Source organism: Callospermophilus lateralis, chromosome 7 (assembly GCF_048772815.1).
Source record: "Callospermophilus lateralis isolate mCalLat2 chromosome 7, mCalLat2.hap1, whole genome shotgun sequence".
In the NCBI taxonomy this organism is placed as follows: domain Eukaryota; kingdom Metazoa; phylum Chordata; class Mammalia; order Rodentia; family Sciuridae; genus Callospermophilus; species Callospermophilus lateralis.
Window position 1 is genome coordinate 2,422,000 of NC_135311.1, and position 25,968 is coordinate 2,447,967.

The 25,968-nt window shown below is 39.8% G+C and overlaps 1 protein-coding gene across 6 annotated transcripts in view; it reads left to right on the forward strand.

Moving 5' to 3' along the window:
• Positions 1-18,130, forward strand: part of Rprd2 (regulation of nuclear pre-mRNA domain containing 2) — a 95,089-nt gene extending 76,959 nt beyond the window's left edge. For 2 of the 6 annotated variants that reach the window (XM_076861760.1, XM_076861761.1), the window contains 6 exons: positions 1,290-1,465; positions 6,508-6,790; positions 9,139-9,399; positions 11,273-11,473; positions 15,202-16,383; positions 16,524-16,713. In XM_076861760.1, the coding sequence (XP_076717875.1) occupies positions 1,290-1,465; positions 6,508-6,790; positions 9,139-9,399; positions 11,273-11,473; positions 15,202-16,383; positions 16,524-16,612 (2,192 nt within the window). In that variant the 3' untranslated portion in view covers positions 16,613-16,713. Of the gene's footprint in view, positions 1-1,289; positions 1,466-6,507; positions 6,791-9,138; positions 9,400-11,272; positions 11,474-15,201 lie in introns of all 6 variants that reach the window. The other 4 variants (XM_076861762.1, XM_076861763.1, XM_076861758.1 and 1 more) reach the window with 2 other exon arrangements.
• The last annotated feature ends 7,838 nt before the right edge of the window (positions 18,131-25,968 follow it).

Genomic DNA, 25,968 nt, shown 5'->3' on the forward strand with positions numbered 1-25,968 from the left:
TACCATTGTGTATAAATGCCACATTTTTTTTTTTTAATCCATCATCCAATGAAGGACATCTAGGTTGGCTCCATAGTTTAGAGATTGTCTGCACCATACTTTAATTAAGTGTGATCTAATTTAATTCTCACAACAACCCAGAAGCATTCTAAAAAATCTCTTAATTCATGAGAAATCTGAGGCTTCACTTCATAAGGAGATGAGTAGTTTGGTCAAGTTACACAGCTGATAAGAGGCAAAGCCAGGGGCTGGGGATGTGGCTCAAGCGGTAGCACGTTCGCCTGGCATGCGTGCGGCCTGGGTTCGATCCTCAGCACCACATACAAACAAAGATGTTGTGTCCGCCAAAAAAACTAAAAAATAAATATAAAAAAATTCTCTCTCTGCCTCTCTCCCTCTCTCTGCCTCTCTTCCTCTTTCTTTAAAAAAAAAAAAAGAGGCAAAGCCAAACTTTATGTCCATTTCCAAAGCCAAGTCACTGGAAAAGAAGTATATATCAAATTACTAAGGATCTTTTTCAGAGAGAAAAGGATATTTAGTGTGGTATACAAAAAGATCCATTTACTTTTCTGAACGTTGGTACAATATAAGTGAACAGAATTGAGCTTCATTCTTACTCCTAAGTAGCAGTGTAGCATCAAATTTGTGAAGAAAAGAAGTACAACAAAGTTTGTTTTAGTTGAACTTCCTTTTCTTTCTTTTTTTTTAATTATTTTTTTAGTTCTAAATGGACCCAATCCCTTTATTTTTGTTTATTTATTGTTTTATGGGATGCTGAGGATTGAACCCAGTGCCTCACACATGATAAGTGAGTGCTCTACCTCTGAGCCCCAGCCCCAGCTCATCTTTATCTTAATTATAGATACCTCCTCTCTTCTTCACTTTAGCAGATCCACATGAATCTGTTTTGTGATTTAAGATAAAACTAAGATCTGGGGTTGTGGCTCAGTGGTTGAGTGTTTGGCTGGCATGCATGAGGCTCTGTGTTTGATCCTTAGCACCACATAAAAACAAATAAAGTAAGTGTACTGTGTCCATCCACAACTAAAGAAAAAATATTTAAAAAAAATAAAACTAAGACAAAAAATATTATACACTGGGCTGGGGATATAGCTCAGTTGGTAGAGTGCTTGCCTCACTGGGTTCAATCCCCAGCACCACACACACACACACAAATTATACACCAAGCAGAAAGAGGTTCACAGACTCACATGAATTGATTCACAGACAGGGACTGTCCTCAAAAAAGTAAAATTTTTACAAAATAAATACCTTCTCTATTATTTTAGATAAAACTGGGGGGAAGAAATTCTCTAAAGAATTTGAAGAGGCAAGCTCTAAGCTGGAAGAATTTGTGAATGGACTGGATAAGCAGGTGAAAAATGGGCCTTCACTAACAGAAGCACTGGAAAATGCTGGAATTTTCTATGAAGCACAGTATAAAGAAGTAAAAGTTGTGGCCAATGTAAGTAAAAATTACAGCTATCTTATATTGAGTGCTTACGGTATGCCAGAGACTGTTTACTCGTGGTATCTAACTTTAAGGATAAGTATTATTATCGCCACAGATGAACCAATTTACTTTTGAAGTATTAGTGACTTTATACAAGGTAATATAGGTAGTAAAAAGTGATGGCGACTAGAATTATACCTGGGTCCTTCTGATTGTAAAGCTCATACAAACCCTAACCATTATGCTGTACTGAAAGCCTAACGATTTGGTATTTAAAAGGATTATCCTGAAGAATCACCTGTAATTACTATTATAGGACATAAATTGGGATTAGAAACCAGTGTATGTACTGTTTATTTTTTTTTCTTTCAGAAAACCGAATGAAAACATTCTGTTGCTAAATTTCATGTAAACTGACTTTTTTGCCTCCCCCATTAAAAGGCCTCTGAAGGAAGCAGTAAAGAAGCAGTGTTTTGCTCTTTTTTTTTTTTTTTTAAGTTTTAATTACTCTGTATGGTTGTAAGAGTGTATGGTGTACTGGGTGTGGTAATGCACACCTGTAATCTCAAAGACTCTGGAAACAAAGAGGATCGCAAATTTGAAACCAGTCTGGGCAACTTGGCAAGACCCTGTCTCAAAAATAAATACATGCATACATTATAAAGGGCCAGAGATGTAGCTGAGTGCTAGAGTGTCCCTGGATTCAATTACAAATACCCCAAAAGAAAGCACAGAAGGGAGAGGAAAGAAAAAGAAAGAAAAGACAGTGTTTTGTTGGCAGGACCTAAACTCAATTCTATCACCTTGGCACTGGGCAGCTGCTTAAATCCATATTCGGATCTCTGACTTCTAACTGCTTCAGGTGGGCACCTGTAATCCCAGCAACTGAAAAGGACATACAGGAAGATCACAAGTTCAAGGCCAGCCTCAGCAACTTGGAGAGATCCTCAACAACTTAGTGAGGCCTGTCTCAAAATAAAAAGGACTGGGAATGTGTCCCACGGTTAAGCATGGGTTCAATCTCATGTACCGAAAAACAAAACCCTGCATCCCTGTTCTTTTATCTGGGATAATTGTCTCTCTGCTGAGGAATATATTTAGGATTTCTTTGACTATAGATAAGATGGTAGTTCATTCTTTAAATTTGTTTGTTTGGAGCATCTTTTTTCCACTGGGTGTGGAATTCTAGGGTAGCAATTATTTTTGCACTTAAAACATGTTCTTTTGGCCAGGTGCAGTGGTGCACGCTTTTCATCCTAGTGGCTTGGGAGACTGAGGCAGGAGGATCAAGAATTCAAAACCAGCCTCAGCAAAAGCAAAGTGCCTAAGCAACTTAGTGAGACCCTGTCTCTAAATAAAATACAAAATAGGTCTAGGGATGTGTCTTAGTGGTCAACGGCAAAGATTAGGATGAATGTAGATCAAGCATTTCATGAACTTGTCTGGGTTATAAGGAAATTTCAAGAGCAAGAATGTCCTCCTTCACCGGAACCAACTCGGAAAGAAAAAGACAAGAAAGGCTGCCATTGTGTCATTTTCTAAGAATCCCTTGAATTTTAGCTACCAACTGCCAGGAAAAGCCCTCATCTCCTTCTCCTCTCCTGATGGTTTACATCATGTTGGTACCTTTCTAGCCTTAGACAAATGATCACCGTGTTAGCCTTAGACCAAGAAGCCGGCTAATCCTTTCCATGAAGCTAATATAAGGTTCTTTCCAGACCAATTTAAAGGAAACACTAAGGCTGCTTCAAAGATTATCTGATTCTTTGTAAATACATGTCTACATATACAGACATATTCTTTTTTTAAGGGCTTACATCTTAATAGGGATGAATCAGTTTTGGAATCTAATCTGTTTGCTAAGCTGAAGTTTTAGGTTGTGAAATAATTTTTAACTTCTGGAATCATATTACCTACTGTTATTCTAACCTCCATAGGAGGGTTTTTTTTTTTTTTAATATGAATTTTTTGCCTATCTTTAAAGATTTTGATGTCAACCTTAGTTAACCTTAAATACACTGAATGGAGACTACAAAATTGAGACATATCAGACCTTTCTTGATACTACAGCTTTTGTTTCCCAGTGGCCAAAATACCTATTGTATTTATGGATTAAAAACTGCTTATCAAAAATAAATAAATAAATAAATAAATAAATATAGGTCTAGGGATGTGTCTCAGTGGTCAACAGCCCTTGAGTTCAATCCATGATACCAAAAGTAAAAAAGCATGTTCTTTTGTCCTGCGTGTATCCACCATTTCAGTGAGAAATCATTCTTATTATAATTTCTTCTTTAAATATAAAATGTCTTTTTTTCTTCGGCTGCTATTAATACTTTATCTTTGGTTTTCATTAGTCATTCAATGATGTGCCTAAGTGTGTTCTTTATATTTACCTGGCTTGGGGTTTGCAGAACTTTCTAAATTAGTGGTTTCTGATAATATTGAAACTGTTTCAGACTAGATGACTTAAACAACATGAATTTATTGTCTCATTGTCTGACAGTTAAAAGTCCAAAATCAAGGTATCAGCAGAGTTGGTTCTTTCTGAGGACTTTTGAAGGAATGATCTATCAGAGACCTCTCTTTGGTTTGTAGATGGTTATCTTTTCTCCATCTCTCTTGATATCACCTTCCCTCTGTGTATACACTATGTCCAGATACCAATCATATTAGATAGGGCCCATCCTAAAGACTTTATTTCAGTTGATAACTTGATTACCTTTATAAAAATTCTCTCTCTAGCCGGCTGCAGTAGTGCACACCTGTAATCCCAGTGGCTTGGGAGCCTGAGACAGGAGAATATCGAGTTCAAAGCCAACTTCAGAATAGTGAGGTGCTAAGCAACTCAGTGAGACCCTGTCTCTAAGTAAAATACAAAATAGGGCTGGGGATGTGGCTTAAGGGTTGAGTGCCCCTGAGTTTAATCTCTGGTACCAAAAAAAAAAAAAAAAAACCTTCTGTAAATAGAGTCAAATTTTGAGGTGACCAGACTTCATCATGAGTTTGAGATAGGGGAGGGTAGAGAAAAATGACACAGTTCAACCATAGTTGTCTTTTTTTTTTCCCTTGAGTGTTTTTCTGTTTTAGCTGACACATAAAAATTGTCCCTATTTATGGAGTATGATGTAATCACTACTTTGTAGTAAAAGCATTCAAATTCTTTGTTCTGCCAAATGCAGTAGTACCTACTTGTAATCCCAGATGTTTGGAAGAGTGAAGCAGAAGCAGAAGGATGGCATGTTTGAAGCTTCCCTGTGTGACATAGCAAAGACTCCATCTCAAAATTAAGCTTAAATTTTTTTTTTTCTTTTGGTACCTGGTATTAATCCCAGGGGCACTTAACCACTGAGCCACATCCCTAGCCCTTCTTTATATTTTATTTAGCTACAAGGTCTTGCTGAGTTGCTGTGGCTAGCTTTGAACTAGCAATCCTCCTGCCTCAGTCTCTTGGCATGTCCCACTGTGCCCAGCTAAATTAACCAATTTTAATAGCAAAAGATCCTGTCTAGTATTAATAAATTTTATTTGTCATTTCTCTTTATTGTCCTTTGATCTAGAACAGTTCCTTAGTTTTTTTTTCTTGACTTACATGACTTATGTTTGAAACTTATGTTTGAAGATCACAAATCAAATCTTTTGTGCATCTCCCCCAGTTTGAATATATGTGGTATTTATTTGTGATCAGATTGAAGTTATTTATGTTTAGAAGAAATATCACATATTCTTTCATTTTGTCAGTTGGCCCGCAAGTTTGATATATCTTACTAACTATAGTGTTCCCCTTGATATCTTGATTAATGTCACATCTTCCAGTCTTGTCCATTATGATGTTTTTTCTTGCTAATTGTTATGGGTTGAACTGTGTCTCCTGGAAAGTTATGTTGAAACCAGTATATGACCTTATTTGGAACCAGGGTCTTTGCAGATATGATCAAGTCAAGTATAACTGGTGCTTTTACTGTAAGAAGAGGAAAACTAGACAAAAAGAGAACATCATTGAGGCTGAAATTGTGGTTCAGTGCCTGAGTGTTTGCCTGGCTTGTGGGAGATTCTGGGTTTGATTTTCCCAGTGCCACAAATAAACAAGTAAATAAAATTTTTAAAGGAGAACATCATGAACATATGGCACACACCTGTAATCTCAGCTCCTCAGGAGGCTAAGGCACTAGGATTACAAGTTCAAGGCCAGTATGGGCCACCTAGGAAGACTATGTCTCAAAATCCTTAGTGCCACTATAGCTTTAAGGTATTGGCAATTAAAACAATCAGGAGATCAGTAGGATTTAAGTCAGATAATTGATATTAACATCAACAGTGGTAGATTATACCCTTAATGTGATGGCAATAGCACTTTATCTCTGTGTCTTTTTCTCCAAAAACCATTAACCCCCATCTAATCATGAGAAAAATAGCCAATGAATCTCATTTGACAGTCTACAAAATATCTAAACAGTATTTTTAACATTGTTCGAGTTCATCAAAAACAAGGGAAGTTCAACAAACTGTCACAAACAAGTATTCCAGGCTAAAGAATTCTTTAAAGGGCTGGGGCTGGGGCTGGGGCTCAGTGGCACAGTGCATGCCTCACTCATGTGAGGCTCTGGGTTCGATCCTCAGCACCACATAAAAATAAGTAAATTATTATAATAAAGATTTTTTTTTTTTTAAGAATTCTTTAGATTTGTAACTTAGGCAACTTTGTGGATGTTGATATTCACTTAAGAGATTAGAGCCAGGCTTACTGGCACACAACCAGAGTTTGGGAGGCTGAAGCAGGAAAATCAAAAGTTTGAGGCTAGCATCAGCAATGTAATGAGACCCTCTGTCAAAATAGAAAGGACCAGAGGTGTAGCTCAGTGGAAAAGCACCCCTGAGTTCAATCCCCAGTACTGAGAGACAGAGAAAGAATTAAAAAGTATTACATGCTTGACAGATTGTTATTTTCTTGTTTTGAGCCAGTGATGTTGTAATGATGAGTAAATCTGATCAGAGTTGGAATGGTAACTTCTTGGTCCTTTTCCCAGGGAAATAAACTCCTTTTTCTCTTTTAGGCATACAAAACCTTTGCTAACCGAGTAAACAATTTAAAGAAGAAATTGGATCAGTTGAAGTCAACCCTTCCTGATCCTGAAGAATCACCAGTCCCTTCCCCAAGTATGGATGCTCCCTCCCCAACTGGTTCGGAGTCCCCATTTCAGGGAATGGGAGGTGAGGAATCCCGGTCACCAACAATGGAGAGTGAGAAATCTGCCACACCTGAACCTGTGACTGATAATCGTGATGTGGAAGACATGGAACTCTCAGATGTAGAAGATGATGGGTCAAAAATCATTGGTATGTCCTTATGTAATTAGTAGATAATTTATTCTGTGTTTTCCTTGCCCACTAATATTAATCAGTCATTTATGGGTAGTTATTAAAAGATAGCTTAGTACGTATTAGAACACTAAGGTAATATTCATCTCTGTATGGTATGCTACATGGGTTAAGAATCACTGCTGTATTCTATACCATTGGTCCACCCGCCTGTTTTGGTACCAGTACCATGCTGTTTTTGTTACTATTGCTTTGTAGTACAGTTTGAAATCTGGTATCGCTACACCTCCTGATTCACACTTCCTGCTTAGAATTGCTTTTGCTATTCTGGGTCTTTTATTTTTCCATATGAATTTCATGATTGCTTTATCTATTTCTACAAGAAATGCCGTTGGGATTTTGATTGGCATTGCATTGAACCTATAGAGAACTTTTGGTAATATTGCCATTTTGATGATGTTAGTTCTGCCTATCCATGAACAGGGTATATTTTTCCATCTTCTGAGATCTTCTTCTATTTCTCTCTTTAGGGTTCTGTAGTTTTCATTGTATAAATCTTTCACCTCTTTTGTTAGGTTGATTCCCAAGTATTTTATTTTTTTTGAGGATATTGTGAATGGGGTAGATGTCCTCATTTCCAGTTCAGAAGATTCATGGAATTTGCAGGGAAATGGATGGCACTAGAGCAGATTATGCTAAGTGAAGCTAGCCAATCCCTAAAAAACAAATGCCAAATGTCTTCTTTGATATAATGAGAGCAACCAAGAACAGAGCAGGGAGGAAGAGCAGGAGGAAAAGATTAACATTAAGCAGAGTCATGAAGTGGGAGGGAAAGGGAGAGAAAAGGGAAATTGCTTGGAAATGGAAGGAGACCCTCATTGTTATACAAAATTACATATAAGAGTTTGTGAGGGGAATGGGAAAAAAATAAGGAGAGAAATGAATTACAGTAGATGGGGTAGAGAGAGAAGATGGGAGGGGAGGGGAGGGGGGATAGTAGAGGATAGGAAAGGTAGCAGAATACAACAGTTACTATTATGGTATTATGTAAAAATGTGGATGTGTAACCGATGTGATTCTGAAATCTTTGTATTGTTTTGAATAACCAATAAAAAAATAAAATTTAAAAAAAAAAAGAAGCATAAACAAAAAAAAAAGAATCACTGCTGAAGATCAAGACTTAGTATAGCAGTAGTTAGCTAAAATGTGACTGTTAAGCATTTGAAATATAGTTTGCGCAACTTGGGATGTTATATAATTAGAAAGTATACACTGGATTCTCAACAGTACCTCCTCAAATAAAAATATCATCACATTAATGATTTTCATTTTTATAACAATGAAATTAAAATGTTTAGGATATGTCAAGATAAATACACATTATCAAAATGTATCTATTTCTTTTTTTTTCACATGGCTGCTAGAAAGCTTAAACTTAAGTATGTGTCTTGAATTATATGTCTCTTGGCCAGCACTGCTCTAGAGGAAGGGGCATTTATACCAGAATTCTTTCTTCTCTGTCACTTTTGACCATCCAGAATCCCAAAGCTGCAATTATCAAGAAGTAAAACGTTGCAGTTTCAAATTAGAGCCTAATTGCACCCTAGTACCAAAAAAGAAGAAGAAGAAAAAAGAAAAGAAATTGCTTAGAAAATGCAACAAAAATACGTGTAGAGCTCTTGAGCTTTTGTCACTAAGAAATTCTCAGGTTAATGAAAAAGGAAAGATGACAAATACCATTTCCAAGGGACAGTGCAAATGTGTACCAAATAAGTGTTTTCCAGAAATGTTCACATTTTTACTTATCTGTATTTGGGGGCGGGCGGCTGCAACAGGAGTAGCCTTTCATTTTTTTATTTTTTGCCATTTCCTTTTCCTTCCACTTTCCTGAGAATCCTCATGTCACTCCCCAGCCTCTCTCCCTCCTGTTTCAGAAATGTATACATTGAATATACAAATTTTCAGAAGATCCAAAAGAATCATAAGGGGGCTGGGGATATAACTCTGTTTGTAGAGAGCTTGCCCTGCATGCACAAGCAAGGTCCTGGGTTCAATCCCCAGCACCACAATCAATCAATCAATCAATCAATAAATAAATAAATAAGCAAGCAAGCAAGCAAGAGGATAATTGAGAAATTCCTTTTAAGTAGATATAGAAGGTGGGAATGATAATAAATATCAAAAATAATAATTTATGAAGACTATGACTTTAAAATAAAAAACACAAAGTGACTGGTTATTTTCTCTAGAATTATAGTGCTTTTAAACCCTCAAATTAGAAAATATTAGGACATTTTATTTCATATTTAAAACAAAGCCTAGAAAGTAGGAAGATGTAATATCATATCTTCTCTTTGTTGAAACAGTGGAGGACAGGAAGGAAAAACCTGTGGAGAAGTCAGCTGTCTCTACTTCTGTACCTACAAAGCCAACAGAAACTCTCCCAAAGGCCTCTTCCTGTACCCCAGTGCCTGTGACCATGACAGCAACCCCACCTCTTCCAAAGCCTGTGAATACTTCTCTTCTGTCCCCGTCCCCAGCTTTGGCTTTGCCAAACCTGGCTAACGTGGATCTGGCAAAGATTAGTTCCATCCTTAGCAGCCTAACATCAGTCATGAAAAATACTGGTAAGTAAGCCTAGTGAAGAAGATAAAAAGCTGATTTCTAGCTTTTAAAATTGAGCCATTAGTCTGTTTTGTTGTTGAATTTTGTTTAAAAAATGCAGTGAAAATATAGAAAAATTAGAAAATTAGCACAGTGAGTAAAATAAATATCTGTCATCATATTACCCCAAAAGAAATCACTTATATTTATTTATTCTTACAAGTATATGTGTATGTGAGTGTTTGAGAGATTAAAAATTCTTTTAATAATTGAAATAACCAAACATGGTGGCTCACGCCTGTAATCCCAATGGCTCTGGAGGCTGAGGCAGGAGGATCATAAGTTCAAAGCCAGGCTCAGCAACAGTGAGGCGCTGAGCAACTGGGTGAGAGGCTGTCTCTAAATAAAATACAAAATTGGGCTGGGGATGTGGCTCAGCAGCTGAGTGTCCCTGAATTTAATCCCTAGTACCCCCCCAAAAAAATAATTAATTGATTGATTTTAAAAAAATAAAAGGGCTGGGGATATAACTTGTTTCACGGCCAAGTGCTGGGTTCAGTCCCCAGCACCACACACATATACACAAGAAAAACTAAATGAAAATGTATGCAAGTAGAATATCCCATGTACTCATCACTCAGTTATAATAGGGTAACCCTGACAAATCTATACCATATTCACTCTGGATTATTTTGAAGAAATTTCCAATTTAAACTTCTTTTTTTTCTCTCCCCCCCCCCCCCCCATACTAAGGATTTTACTCTGGTGCTTTACCACTGAGCTACATCCCTAACCCTTTTTTGTATTTTGATATAGGGCCTCAGTAAGTTGCTTAGGGCCTTAGTAAATTGGTAAAACTGGCCTTGAACTTAGAATCCTCCTGCCTTAGCCTCCCACATTACTGAGATTACAGGCATGTGCCACTACACCCAGTCCAAACATTTAATTTCATCATAAATATTTACATACTTCTAAAAGATGGAGACTCTTGGGCTGGATGTAGCTCAGTGGTTGAGTGCTTGCATAGCATGTGCAAGGTCATGTATCAACACCCCAGAACCAGGGGGTGGGTGGGGGGTGGAGTTGAATAAAGACCTTCCCCCCACACAAAAAAAGAATTAGCATGTTTTTAAAAGGCTTTTCATATGTTATAACAAAATTGATATCCAAGAATATATACTATTTTATGTACCTAGTATATGAAAGTTTCTGTTCCTCACCTTCTCTACTGTTTTACTTCATTTAATCTGTGTCACATTCAACCTTTACAAATTGTTTTAATGTTTTTCATTGATTAAAGATGTGGTTAAAACTTTCTTCTATTTGCTTATTTCTGTTTCTTTGTGAAATAATCTATTCATAGTTTTTTATCATCTTTTAAATAGTCAAATGTTTTTCTCTTTATATACCATTTTATATGTTAAAATCAACCATTTTGAAATGTAAAAAACATAACGATCATTATTTCAAAAGCAAGACACGGAAGTATGCCGTAGCAGAGTCCTGCAATCTTCTGCGATTGCAGAGGGTCTGACCATCCGTCATCCAGCAGTGCTTACTGAGTACTAATGGGGCTCTTAAGTATAGGAACTATTTGGTAGTGGAAAAAAAGCAGTTTGCCTAGTTTCTCTTTGTTGGAGTTCTTAAAACTAATGAATATATAAGAAAATAACTTTATACTTGGTTGTTTTAAGGATGTTCCAAATAGAAGTAGCATATCTTAATTTTCAGATTTTTTTTTTCTCTTTGTACATTCCATGATAAGGGACCATTTGTGAATCAGACGAGAAGAATTTCTGTTAAACATATCAGACTCATTGAAGTGAGTGGAAAATATAAAGAACTGAAAGGTCATTTTTGAATTGCGTTTTCTTGAGTTCATCTTTCTGCCACCAGGGGTCAGTCCTGCATCAAGACCTTCTCCAGGAACTCCTACCAGTCCCAGCAACCTCACCAGTGGCCTGAAAACACCTGCACCTGCCACAACAACATCTCACAACCCTCTGGCAAATATTCTCTCCAAGGTGGAGATCACCCCAGAGAGCATTCTATCTGCTCTTTCCAAAACCCAGACACAGTCAGCCCCTGCACTACAAGGTAAACTGATATCTGTAAGGGGGACTTGAATTGTGTTTGTCCCTGGCTTAATCCCGTATTCCATTTCTGAGGAATCCAAAGGCACAAAATGTATAATACAATTAGTTCCTGATTCTCATCTTTTTGTTTTCATGAATGTATGCTCTCTGCCTCAGTTGACCCTCTGTCCAGCTTTGCAAGTGTGTTTTGCATGTAAAACTGCCTGTTTCTAAATTTTTTTTTTTTAAGGTCAATCTGATCTCTACTCTTTTTTTTCCAGATACCAACATAACCCTTTTTAAATACCTCAGTATAATTATGCAATAAATGATAAATACCATAACAGTATCTTCATTGTAGTGATATACTCAATGTCAGTAATCTCAACCAGGGGCCTCTAGGGGACATGTATCAAGGAATAGAGACATTTGTTGTTGTCACGACTAGGCAAGGGGATACTAGTGGGTCAGAGCCATGTGGAGGTTGCTAAACATTGTATAATGCATAGGAAAACCCCCAACAGCAAAGAATTATTCATCCCACAATGTCAAAAGTGCTGAGCTTGAGAAATCGTGCTCTGTGTGAGTATAGTAATATAGGTATCTCTTAATTTTCTGTTTCGTAAACTGTTTTGTAACTGATCAGTCAAGTACTGTATTATGGTGAATTTTGTTATAAGATATAGAAAATTTTGTTACACAGAATTAATAATTAATAATTAACCAAAGTTACTATAAAGTAATAATACATAGATACATAGCTTCCATATATTGATACCAGCAATCAGTAGTTGATGATAATACTATGGCACATCTTGAACCATTGATTTTAGGAACAGTTCATCTGAAGGATTGACATGCTTGTGATTTCTCCTTTTCAATCCCTCTCCTATTGCTATATCTTATAGTAACAACAAAAATCTTGAACTCATTTGTGTGATTAACATATGAAACTACACCTTAAAGCTTTTCCTTCGGTTAGATTTCTGAAACAGTATCGTGTGGACTTGGGCTTTGTCATCTGGAAAAAGTTGCATGGAACTAAGCATGTTTTGGGTTTTTTGTTGTTGTTGTTGTTTGTTTTTTTAAATCTTTGGGTTTTTTTGTTTGTTTGTTTGTTTTGTTTTTTATCATTTTTGGAACTGGGGGTCGAACCCAAGGCTTTGGAAATGCAAGGCAGACGCTTTGCCACTGAGCTACATCCAGCCCATTAAGCATGTTTTGACAGAATAAGAAATGACAACCCCAAAAAAAACAATTTTTGTGGACTAACAAGGTGGTTCATCAACTTTTATTTACTTATAGAAAGTCGAATTCTATAACTTTCAAAGGACTGTGTCCAGCAGCATAAATAAATGTGTTTATTAAATGTCTCCAAGAGGGCTAGGGTTGTGGCTCAGAGGTAGACACTTGCCTAGCATGTGCAAGGCCCTGGGTTCGATCCTCAGCACCACATAAAAATAAATAAATAAATATGTCTCCAAGAAATCTCTTAAAACTTGGTTCTGTGATAAGGGTCCATAGTCCTTATTTACAGATTTTCGACACAAAATAATGTTTAATGGTGAAAGACAATTTTATTTATTCCAGAAATCTGGGTGGTATCTATCTTAACAAGATGATCTTTTGAAGAATTTATCCCACAGTATCTTAAAGATATGCTGGAATATCTTTTAAAAGTTACATGACGGGCTGGGGATGTGGCTCAAGCGGTAGCGCACTCGCCTGGCATGCGTGTGGCCCAGGTTCTATCCTCAGCACCACATACAGACAAAGATGTTGTGTCCGCCGATAACTAAAAATTAAATATTAAAAAAAAAAAAAATTCTCTCTCTCTCTAAAAAAAAAAAAAAAAGTTACATGACATTATTACGTATCACATTATAGTACTTGAGGACTTCTGGGTTTGGTGACAACAATGATTGCTAGAAATTAAAATTAAATTAAACTGTTAGGAAAGGAAAAATTGTATAGCCTGGAAACTTTTCAGAATGAAACATGCTTTCCCTCCCCTCTCCCCAGGATAACTGAAGTTAAATATCAATTGTTTGGATATTATCTAACATTGATATTAGATTACAGAAAAATTAAAAAACAAAAACAAAAACAGGAAACATTAGAATTTTGCCAGGCATGGTGGCTTATGCCTAAAATCCGAGCAGCTAAAGAGGCTGAGACAAGAGAATCACAAGTTCAAGACTAGCCTCAGCAACTTATTGAGGCCCTAAGCAACTTAGCAAGACCTGTCTCAAAATAAAAAATAAAAAGGTCTGGGGATATGGCTCAGTGTTTAAGCACCCTTGGGTTCATTTCCCAGTTCTTCCCACACACAAAAATAAATAAATAAATAAAAAGTAATACTGGAGTGGCCCTAAAATTATTCACACCTTAAATCTCAGCAAATATGGGTTAAAATTGATGTTTTGAAGACATTAATTAACCAAAGTTACCATATAAAATTATGAAATACTCTTTTACAATATCATTGCTAAGGATAAGTTTTAGTACAATTTATTAACTAAAATCTTTACATATGGGGCTGGAAATGTATCTCAATGGTAGAGTGCTTCTCTTGCATACAAGAAGCCCTGGATTCAAACCTCAGTACCAAAAAGAGAAAAATTTATATACTTGCATGAAATAAAGTTTTCATTTATGACCAGAAATTCATTAAATTTTCCAAAACATGGTTAAATTTATCTGCTCTTCTGTTACCTCTTTGTCAACTATTTTTTAAATATTTTTTTAGTTGTAGACGAACAGAATACCTTTATTTTATTTATTTATTTTTATGTGGTGCTGGGATCAAACCCAGGGCTTCATATGTGCAAGGACTTCCTATGTCACTGAGCCACATTTATCAAATATTTTTTAAAACATTTTCTACGGAGTAGTTTGCTTTCATGAACCTTCAACCTTTGTCCCAAAGAGCTCTTTCTCAGTACTTCTGAGGAGGTTTTGTCTGTCATTGAATAGGGTTGAATCTCATCATTATCAGTTTTAATTAATCAATAATCCTTGGTTTTTCCAAGTTATAGAATAGAAATTTTGTTTTCTTGTGAAAGGATCAGTACCCCTGTTTGTCTGGCTTTTAAGTCTTTGTGGTGTGTGTTTATCTCATTTTTATTGCTACATTTTACAATCAGATTTGATAGCCTTGTTTTCTAAAAGGTAACAACCAGTCTAGCAAGAGATACTTCTTGGAACTAAGTACTCCCCATTCTAATGGATTTCTCAAGTTTGCACATGTTCTCTCCCTCTTAGGAGTCACAGTGTGTACTATTAACCTTAGAGATGATTGTGGAGCTGGGAAAGGAAAGGTAGGGCAGGATATCTGTTTGCATTTTGAGAACCATTTCCACAGGTCAAACATTAAGAAATACTGGCTTAAGTTGTTGTTTTAAGAATAATTTTGCTTCCTTTCTTTTCCTGCTTTGCCTTGTTTCAACTATGAGTGATTCTGACATGAGAATCTCTCCCTTCCTGTTGCCTTTTATTGTGCTGTTTTGGACGAATTTATGAACTACGCGGGAAACATTTCAGTGATTTTTCTCTCTTGGATTGATAAATAAGTCCAGTGCTTTTTATGACCTTGAGCCAGTACTTGTTTGGTCTGGATTCCCTTTGGGTTCATATTTTAAAATCCATCTGGTTCCCACCAGAATGAGTGAGGATCTCATAAGCCTACATTGTTTTTATTATATGGCAGGGAGTTGTTCTTTTTAACCCCTCTAATCTTTGTTTTTACAGGCCTGTCATCTTTACTTCAGAGTGTTACTGGGAACCCAGTTCCATCCAGTGAAGCTGCATCTCAGAGCACATCAGCTTCCCCTGCCAACACCACAGTCTCTACCATAAAAGGAAGAAATGTGTCCTCTAATACCCAATCTTTTATTCCCAAAAGCTTCAACTATTCTCCTAATTCATCAGCTTCTGAAGTCTCTTCAACTTCAGCCAGCAAGACATCAATTGGGCAAAGTCCAGGGCTTCCAAGCACTACGTTTAAACTGCCATCCAACTCTTTAGGGTTTGCAGGTACCCACAGTACTAGCCCTGCTGCCCCGCCTACCGAAGTTGCCATGTGCCAATCTTCAGAGATCTCCAAGCCAAAACTGGAGTCAGAGTCCACCTCCCCAAGCCTGGAAATGAAGATCCACAACTTCTTAAAAGGTAATCCTGGTTTCAGTGGCTTAAACTTAAATATCCCAATCCTGAGCAGTTTGGGGTCCAGTGCCCCATCCGAGAGCCATCCCTCAGACTTCCAGCGTGGCCCTACTAGCACTTCAATCGACAACATTGATGGAACCCCTGTACGGGATGAACGGAGTGGAACACCCACCCAGGATGAGATGATGGACAAGCCTACGTCCAGCAGTGTAGATACTATGTCCCTGCTTTCTAAGATCATTAGCCCGGGTTCTTCAACACCCAGCAGTACAAGATCACCACCCCCTGGGAGAGATGAAAACTTCCCCCGGGAGCTCTCCAATTCTGTATCCACATATCGACCCTTTGGCCTGGGCAGCGAATCTCCCTATAAGCAACCGTCTGATGGAATGGAGAGACCGTCTTCCCTGATGGACTCTTCACAGGAAAAGTTCTATCCAGATACTTCTTTCCATGAAGATGAAGATTACCGAGATTTTGAGTACTCAGGGCCTCCACCTTCTGCTATGATGAACCTGGAGAAGAAACCAGCCAAATCTATTCTCAAGTCCAGCAAGGTGTCTGATGCCCCAGAGTACCAGCCAATCCTGTCCAGTTATAGCCACAGGGCCCAAGAATTTGGGGTAAAGTCAGCCTTCCCTCCATCTGTAAGAGCCCTCCTGGACTCTAGTGAGAACTGTGACCGTCTTGCTTCTTCCCCTGGGCTCTTTGGTGCCTTCAGCATAAGAGGGAACGAACCTGGGTCTGACCGGTCACCATCACCGAGTAAGAATGATTCATTTTTCACCCCCGACTCCAACCACAATAGCTTGTCTCAGTCTACCACTGGGCATCTCAGTTTGCCACAGAAGCAGTACCCAGACTCTCCTCACCCAGTCCCACATCGTTCCCTTTTCTCTCCGCAGAATACCCTGGCTGCTCCCACGGGCCACCCACCCACATCAGGCGTGGAGAAAGTCCTGGCCTCCACCATTTCCACCACCTCGACGATTGAGTTTAAGAATATGCTTAAAAACGCCTCACGCAAGCCCTCAGATGACAAGCATTTTGGCCAGACCCCCAACAAGGGCACTTCAAATGATGGTGTCAGTCTCTCTAACCTCACCCAGCCCAGCTTGACTACCGCTGACCAGCAGCAACAAGAAGAGCACTACCGCATAGAAACCCGCGTGTCCTCCTCCTGCCTAGACTTGCCTGATAGCACAGAAGAAAAAGGGGCCCCGATAGAAACTCTGGGCTACCATAATGCAGCTAATAGAAGGATGTCGGGGGAGCCGATACAGACCGTAGAGTCCATCCGAGTTCCTGGAAAGGGGAATAGAGGACATGGGCGCGAGGCTTCACGGGTGGGCTGGTTCGACCTGAGCACATCAGGCAGCTCTTTTGACAATGGCCCTTCAAGTGCCTCTGATTTGGCATCCCTTGGGGGTGGGGGCAGCGGAGGCCTCACTGGCTTTAAAACAGCACCATACAAGGAACGGGCACCCCAATTTCAGGAGAGTGTCGGCAACTTTCGTTCCAACAGTTTCAACTCAACATTTGAGCATCATCTCCCCCCGTCCCCCTTGGAACATGGGACACCTTTCCAGAGAGAGCCAGTGGGGCCGTCACCTGCCCCACCTGCCCCTCCTAAGGATCACAGTGGTATCTTCTCTCGGGATGCGCCCGCTCATCTGCCCTCTGTGGATCTTACGAATCCCTTCACAAAGGAGGCAGCCCTGGCCCATGCTGCCCCACCGCCTCCTCCTGGAGAGCACAGCGGAGTTCCCTTCCCTGCCCCGCCCCCTCCTCCACCCCCCGGGGAGCATAGCAGCAGTGGGGGGAGTGGTGTCCCCTTTTCTACTCCGCCCCCTCCTCCGCCCCCTGTTGACCACTCTGGAGTTGTACCCTTCCCAACCCCACCACTGGCAGAGCACGGAGTGGCAGGGGCTGTGGCAGTGTTTCCCAAGGACCATAGCTCCCTCCTTCAAGGGACCCTGGCTGAGCATTTTGGGGTGCTCGCAGGACCCAGGGACCATGGGGGCCCCACCCAACGGGACCTCAACGGCCCTGGCCTTAGCCGTGTGCGGGAGAGCCTGAGCCTACCCGCCCACTCTCTGGAGCACCTGGGCCCAGCTCATGGAGGAGGTGGGGGAGGCGGCAACAGCGGCAGTGGCCCCCCCTTGGGTCCCTCACACAGAGACACCATCAACCGGAGTGGTATGATTTTACGGAGTCCCCGGCCAGACTTTCGGCCTAGGGAACCTTTTCTCGGCAGAGACCCATTCCACAGTTTAAAGAGACCCAGGCCACCTTTCACTAGGGGCCCTCCGTTCTTTGCACCAAAACGCCCATTCTTCCCTCCCAGGTACTGATGGAAACCAAGGGAAAGAAGCATTTTGAACAGTCTAGAGAGCATTGCAAGTAGGAGTTTGGTTTATTGCTGTTTTTATTTGTTTTCCCTCCCTTGATTTATTTTTTTTATTATGATAAAGGGCCTCCCTTCCAAATTAAAAAGTCATCTCTGCTTACATTTTACTATTCAATCCAGTTCCTCCTCCTACAGCCCTTACTTCCTTCTCCAAGCTATTTGTATTTAAGAAAGAAATACAACCAAAGCCACTTCATTTGGCTGGGGGCTTGGGGAGTGGGGAGGAAACAATCTTTATTTTATCCCATCTATTAAAGAGTATAACTACATTTGAAATAAAACTTCCATCAGTTCAGATAATAATATGTGCAATGTTGGGGTGTTATTTTGGGGTTGGCTTCTGTAGTAGTGATGGAAGGACCCCTGTCCTCTTCCTTCTCCAACAAAGTAACTGTTGTAACCAGTGTGATTCCCTGTTCTCGCTCTGCCCTGCTGGCAGCCAGGAGATGTTGCAAGGGAGGAAATGTGGAAGATCTTGGGCCTGTCAGGGTTTTTTAGTTTTGGTTTTTATTTTTTTCTGTCAGGTTTCTTTGTTTCATTTTTAAAGGCATGTTGTTCTTTCCCCTTTTCCTAAAATCTTTACTTTTTTTTTTCCTCCAATCAGACCCTTCCTCTAAAGTACTATCAGGCAGTATCTTTGAGGAAATACAAAACTCATTCCATACTGGTCAAAATTTTTCTCCTTTTAAAAGGAATGAAAGGGGGCTGAATATAAGTTCCAGGTTAAAATAAGGATATATGCCTATGATACATCAAACTAGGAAGGAACCATTGAGGTGTGCTGGGACCTGTCTGTAAGCAAGAGGGAACAGGACACATTTCCAGGCATCTTGCACCAAGCTCTTGCTTTTTGCTTTTCTTTCTTTCTTTCTTTCTTATTTTCTCCCCTCGATCTTCATTTCTATTTTAACTAGAAAGTCACTACAGTTGACAGTTGATACAAAGATGCAAATGAAATATTATCCCTGCATTTTTTTTATAGAAGTTAATTTTACTTCTCTAACATGGTGTTCATTGGTGGTTTTCAGCAAACGTTAACTATTAGAGAAAGGAAAATATTTGTCTTCAGCTTGGTTTCCCCCCTTGCCTCAGTCCTGTATCACCCCTAATCTTGGTAACTCAGAAGAGGAGATTCAGTAGTACTTTATATTATACTTCTTTAAGTGTGTCTTGGAAACAGGTAGGTGTTACTATTCATGTCATTACAGAGAAAAAGAAAGACCTGAAAAATCCAAATTGCCCCCACTCTGCAGATAGCAATCTCTCACATTTCAAGGCTCCAGCTTTATCCCCACTTCTTATGCTCAACAGGAGGCAAAAAATGTTTCTGCTTTTCTTTTTACATGAGAGAGGTATACTTTCCTTCTCCTTGGACTAAAAGGTTTGTTTGTGTTCTCCAACTAGTATTTGGGAGAAAGACTATCACTGTACTTTGTTTAATCTTTGTATCTAGGGACCCTGAAAAGCAAAAAACTGCTTACTAATTTTTTTTGGTGGGGGGTGGGTTTTTTGTTTGTTTGTTTGTTTGTTTTACCCCAAGGTACTGGTAAACCTCCAGATAGATGAGTAAAACAGTATGTGTTGAGTTTTTGAAGGAATCCTAGCAAATTTCATATATTTTCTCCCAAGTTAGTACAGTACTAACTATGAGGAAGGATGGGGATTGCTTTGGATTTCTCCAGTTCAATATCAAAGGTGGAGGAGGGTGAGCAATATAGTGACAAAAGATGACTTTTTGTCTCAAAATAAACTTGCCTTTCAGAGAAAGCAGCTTAAACCAGGTGTCCATCATAGCTTGGGAGTTTTTATGTGATGTTTTCCACGTTATTTATTTGGGCTCACCTTGTGTTCTGTGGTTAGCATGCGCCAGCTCGTTCATTTTCCTAATGCGTGTCTGGTCTTGAGCCCGCTGTTCTTTGTTTCTTTGACCCTCAAGCCTCTTTGCCCTGTAGCTGTCTCCACAAAAATGCATGATACCATGACCTTGTGTGTGTGGGATGGGGTATATAGTATAGCAAAGCAAAGGAAGCATAGTTATTTTGAGTCCTAAGGCATTTGTTTAGTGAAAAAGCATAACTGAATGGGGGTGGAGGTAAGGGAAATTCTGTCTGAGAATTGATTTTTTTTTTTTTTTTGCAGAAATTAAGTGGGATTTTTTTTATTCTAGAATTAAAAAATGTGAATTATTTCTGCTGCTCTTGTTTAAGCTAATGTAGTGTTTACTTGAAAAGGCTCTCTGACCATTTGATTTTATCAGAAAACGTGGGAATGTCAGGAAAGTGGCTTCCTGAGTACTGGGGCAGGGTAATTGTCCTCAAAAACATGATGGCTGATCCTTGAAAGGAAGACATTGTACAGTTCAAAGTTGGCCCTTTAAGGCGTTGGGTTTTTGTGGGATGTTTTTGTTCATTTGCCACAGAGTCCTCAGTACATTTGTTTCAGGATGGAAATGAGGATTTGTATGAGACTGTCCGCTATTAATTTTAAGGAAATCGCTACAGCAGTAAATGAAGACAACAATGTATATATGTGATATAGTGAAACAAAAAAAGACATTTCTGGTATTCATAAACATGAGACAAAGGGGTTTTATTCTTTCTGTGTCTGTGATTTAAAACTCCAAGACCATGCTCTGACTTTTGTATTTCAACCTGAGTTTAAAAAATAAACAGGATATTTTTTAAAGAAAGTATAAATACTGTGTCTTAGCAAGGACATGACTCATATGAAAGCAAAATATGAGAAATTATTACTAAGGTCCTGGTGCTCACTGTAAAATCACAGACAAAGAATTCTAGTGAATACACTAGTACCACTTTAGTGATACGTGTCAGAAGTAGGGTCCTTAAGTATTTTGTAAGGGTTCACTCTTCAGCCAGCTAACATGAGAGCTCCCTCCCTGCTTCTCTCTGCCTGCCTAAGAGTCAAGGTAAATAGAGTTTTGTTGATTCCAGGGAAGGTTGATTCCAAAGTAGGATTTTTATCCTGATACCAGGAAAACAATGTGGTATATATGGTACAGCAAACCTATCTAGATAATGTGAATATGCTAAACTTCCCAATTGCAGAATATTCACTATCAGTCCTGAAGTTACCTGTTCACACAGTTAAGCTTCAGCTGTTACTGTTTTGAAGCCGCTGTAAATTACTGCTTCCCTTCTTCCCTCCCCCCCTTTTTTTTAAATTGGTGGGGGTGCCTGTTAAGATTAAAATTAGATATGTTGGTGATATTCTCACGTGTTCAGTGTGGAAAACAAAATAAGTACATGCTTTAGAGGCAACAACTATGAAATCCTTTTGAAATGTGTATTGATATCATTTAATAAAATAACTAGTTCTAAAGGTTTGACATTTTTCTTTGAGATTGGGGCTTTGTTCAAGGGCCCCTGGCTTCTCTGGTGAGTCCAAATAGGAGGGAACTTCTCCAGGAGCTGAAACTGCTGCTTTGAGGAGCAAACCTGTGGTTGGAAAATCAAAATTTTCTCCAGCAAAGATCCAACATGACTGTTCGGGGCTGAAGGTGAAACCAGCTACAGAATACAGAAAGAAAATCCTGGATGTATCTCTGAAGATGCAGTTGTATTGGCTTTTGGTCTAAGGGTATGTGGGGAAGGGGGAGTGAGTGGCCTGTGTGCTCACACATTTCTGAGGTACCACAGAGTGGCCACAGACCATCCGTCTCATTCCTTCCTTATGACCACTTACACTTTCTTCTAACCATTCCTTTAAAAAAAAAAAATCTTTGTCCCCAATATTTTGTTTTCCAGTTTAATAAAATATAGCTTTCTTTGTTGTGTGGTTGACTTTTCCCCTCACATTGATCTTGTCCAGCTGTCCCCTTTGACTTCTGTGGCTATTATCCCTAAAGGCTATCTGAGCCTCAGATCTTCATGGCCTTGTGAGTTTTGTTTGATCCTTGGTATAATTGTGTAATGGGTGGGGTGAGACCAAGATGTTCAGGAAGTGGTTGGTGATGAAGTGGGATATATACTGTTTAGATATTGTGTGTCTTCCAAAAGTTGTACAATTGTGAGCCAAGAAGTATTTTAAAGCAGGCATAGAATTGTGGGGAGGGTGTGGTAAGGATCCTTTGGCCAGTTCTTTCCCCACGTCTACCCTTGTTGCGTATTGGCAACCTGTCACGCAGAATCCTAACTTAACCCTCCTTTCTTACCCCATTCCTTCTTATCATAACCCAGTGAGGCTTAATAATGGAATGTTGGCTTTAAGGGGTGGTGAAGAGGGCTGGTCACTGCATGTGGGTCAGGCCTGGGTCACTGGCAGGGTAGAAGGCTCTAAATAGCAGGTTTGATTACGTGAAGCTACATATATGTGCCCCAAGACACTTCTGAAATAGCAACAGCCTAGGCACACACCCAGCAAGTACAGTGCACCTCTGTGCTGGCTGCCTCTGGAATGTAGCTCACCCCTTCTTCCTGTGCTTTCCTGGAAACTGGTCTTGCCCACCTCATTTTCTCTGTCCCTTAAGAAAGTCACAGCCTTGAGACTTCCCCATTGGCCTTTCTGTGTACATTGTTGAAAACTCATAACTTCCTCCCCCTAAATCACTGTAGGTAAGCCTATCTTACACAGAAGGGATGAGTTACCGTGTGTAGTCATAATCCACCATCAGGTGGGTATTGGGGTGTCTCATACTTGCTTATGAGTAACTGTGCAGCCAAGCCTGATCAGCTGCTGTCCACAGTTGCTGAGTAATAACTCACTGAGGCTGCGCTAACAAGGCTGCTAGAGGGTCACCAGTAGGACAGATACTTTTCTTTAAAAGGCATTTTTTTAGTTGTCAGTGTATATTTATATGTGGTGCCCTACCCCTCAGCCCCAGCCCCAGCCCTGAGGGGCGCCTTTGCTGTGAAGGAAAGGAGTAGGTGTGATGTGAACTGGAGACCTACTTCTGATGGTGCCGAGGGAGCAGACAACTCCCTTGCCTAGTCCAAGTTGTGGACAGGAGGAAAGGATGAGATCCCGTAGGTGGTTTGGTTTTGTTGTTGCTGAGGATTGAGCCCAGGAGGACCTCACCCTTGCTAAGCTCTTGTTCTACCACTAAGCTATATCCCTAGCTCCTCCATTTTTTTCCAATATTTTGTTTTTTAGTTGTAGTTGGACACAATACCTTTATTTTATGTGTGGTGCTGAGGATCGAACCCAGGGCCACACGCCAGGTCAGCGCTCTGCCACTGAGCCACAATGCCAGCCCTTCTCCATTTTTTCCCCCAGAACTTTCTCTTTGTTCTCACCTAAACAAAAGTCAAAAAGTTGAGAATACAGGTGTGGGTCGAGGGACTAGTTAGTTCTGCTGTGCCAACTGAGAAACAAATAGTACTTTTTTGTGTGTTTGACTCAAAAGGGTGTTGGCTAAACCAGTTTATCCTGGACGTGCGTAGGTTCATAGAAAATTAAATATTCCAGCAAATTGACTTCCTTCTCCCCAGTGTATCTCCTTAAGTTTGGGAAATACTCCAGTCCTTTGCCAAATAATTTGCAGAAAAGAGAAGACTTGACACCAATACATTTTTCTTGGGATAATATAGAATGGATAGGAAAATATGGACAGCATCCAGTAGAGATTAGTGAAGGGTTGTTTTGAAATTTTACAGAAAAGTGGGGCTTAGTTGTACATAGGGGCCTATAGATTGCCTAGGACCTTTAAGAGTATTTTTGCTTCTCTCCTCTACCCCTACCCTAAAATGAAACATCCCTATACTGGCTCCTGAATTTAGAATATTTCTATTCCCACTCACCCACCCTCCCCCCCAACACACACACTGGCCTCCACCTGACAAACCGGTGTTAAGAGGCCAGGGGTGAGGGATGTCTGTTTTCTCCTTTCTCTTCTACAAACAAGAGATGTCTCTGGGAAGGGAAATTTGTGAAGATTTTAGGTGAGCCCAAACCTTTGTTTTTCAAAGCCGAAGTTCAGTTTATCTCCATGCCCCTGACAAGAAGCTTTCCTCTCTTATCCACTCAAATTTTTCTGGATTTTTCTCCCATTGTGGCATCTAAAGCACAGTTAAAGTAAAAGCTTGGCCCCATTCTAGACCTTTCATTCATATCTGAAATTAATTTTTGTTTTTTAAATCATCTGCATACACACACCCCCATGCCTTTAGCCTCTGTACTATTTCTAGGCTGCAACCGTGGCTCAGTGGTAGAGTTCTTGCCTAGTATGCCTTGCCTTGGGTTCAGTCCTCAGCATCTTAAACCACATGAAATTGGTGGCAATGACATAAACCTTTTATTTTCTTTTTTTCCCCCCTAACCTTCCAATACCTTTATCTTTTTGATACAAGGAACTTTGGGGGAATTTGCTTCTAAGAGCTAAGATAAATTTGGAGATAGGTTCTGATCCTGAAAAGTGGAAAGTATATTTGATTTTCAATGGAGAATATTCCTACATATACTTTTGTGCAGGAGGGATTTTTAAGAGAATTTTTTAATATTTATTTTTTAGTTTTCAGCGGACACAACATCTTTGTATGTGGTGCTGAGGATCAAACCCAGGCCACATGCATGCCAGGCGAGCTCGCTACCGCTTGAATCACACCCCCAGGCCAGGATGTCTATTATAAAAGCTGAGAATTTCCTAAAATTTGACTAAGGGCCTAGGATGACTTCTACTTAAGATTCCACTTCCCCTACACTTGTATGGAAATCTTAAGATTTCCTCCATGCTTCTTTCTTAACTTCAGTCTGATAGAGAAAAGTTGGACAATACCTCTGCACCCTATTTAAAGGACTTGGCCATAAGTATTTGCATAGAGAAAAGTGAAGCATTCTGGTCCAAGAGACAAAGTGGACAACCCAAGTTGTGGAGTCGGAGAGAAAGCTTGGTTTTTCTGAGGACAATTTTCCATGTTTTAAAGGGAGCATAGGAATACTACCTGACAAATGAGCGAAAGCATGGCACTTGGCACATCGCAGATGTTCATGGGTATTCTGGCAGGCAGGGGTAGAGGGGACAGCAAGTTTCAGGATGTTCCCCAGAGACTTGATGGGTCAAAATTCCCTGAGGCTGAGGCATCTACTAGTTAGAAGTTATAGAAGAACCAATAATGAATTGACCTTTGCTGACATTGTGCTTGCTTGCTATGAAGGGTGGGATGGCATAACTCTTGACATACCTTCCCCCACTGCAACACCAGTTATAAAGGTGATGATGTGGTAGTTGATTGATAGCATCTCCTCAGCACCCAAATCAGTGCACTGTACACAATATTAAGCAGTCAGTAAATGTTTGAGGGATGAGTATAAGGAGATGCCATCCCAGGACAGCCTACTTTATTCCTACAATCCTAACAAAAGAGGGCAAGATAAAATGGTTAAAGAAATTGTGTCAGTGTACATATCGTTTGGTGCTTCAAGTCAATTCAGTAATTGGTACATATTTAATAATCATCAAGCACTTACCATTTTATTGCCTGCAATATAACACTCCCTTGGCCCTTTTAGAGCACAACTGCAAGAAAAGTTCTGCCTGTTGTCACCATTTCTGAATGCCATTTAAAAATTCTTACTACTGGCCAGGTATGGTGGTGCTCACTCGCCTGTAATCCCAGTGGCTTGGGAGGCTGGAATAGGAGGATAGATAGAGAGTTCAAAGCCAGCCTCAGCAACAGCAAGGTGCTAAGCAACTCGATGAGACCCTGCCTGTAAATGGAATGCAAAACAGGGCTGAGGAGGATGTGGCTCAGTGGTTGAGTGCCCCTGAGTTCAATCCCCAGTACAAAACAAAACAAAACAAACTTACTATCTTCTGACTGTGCTGCCCTTACACACACAAGTAATCATCTTCTCCCACAGTTTCTCTCTCTCTCCCTCTCTCCCTCTCTCCCTCTCTCCCTCTCTCTCCTTTCAGGGTGTCTAACATACCAGAAGACTGAGCCAAGATCCAGAGTGGTGCAAGAATTTCCTGCGTTTCTGGA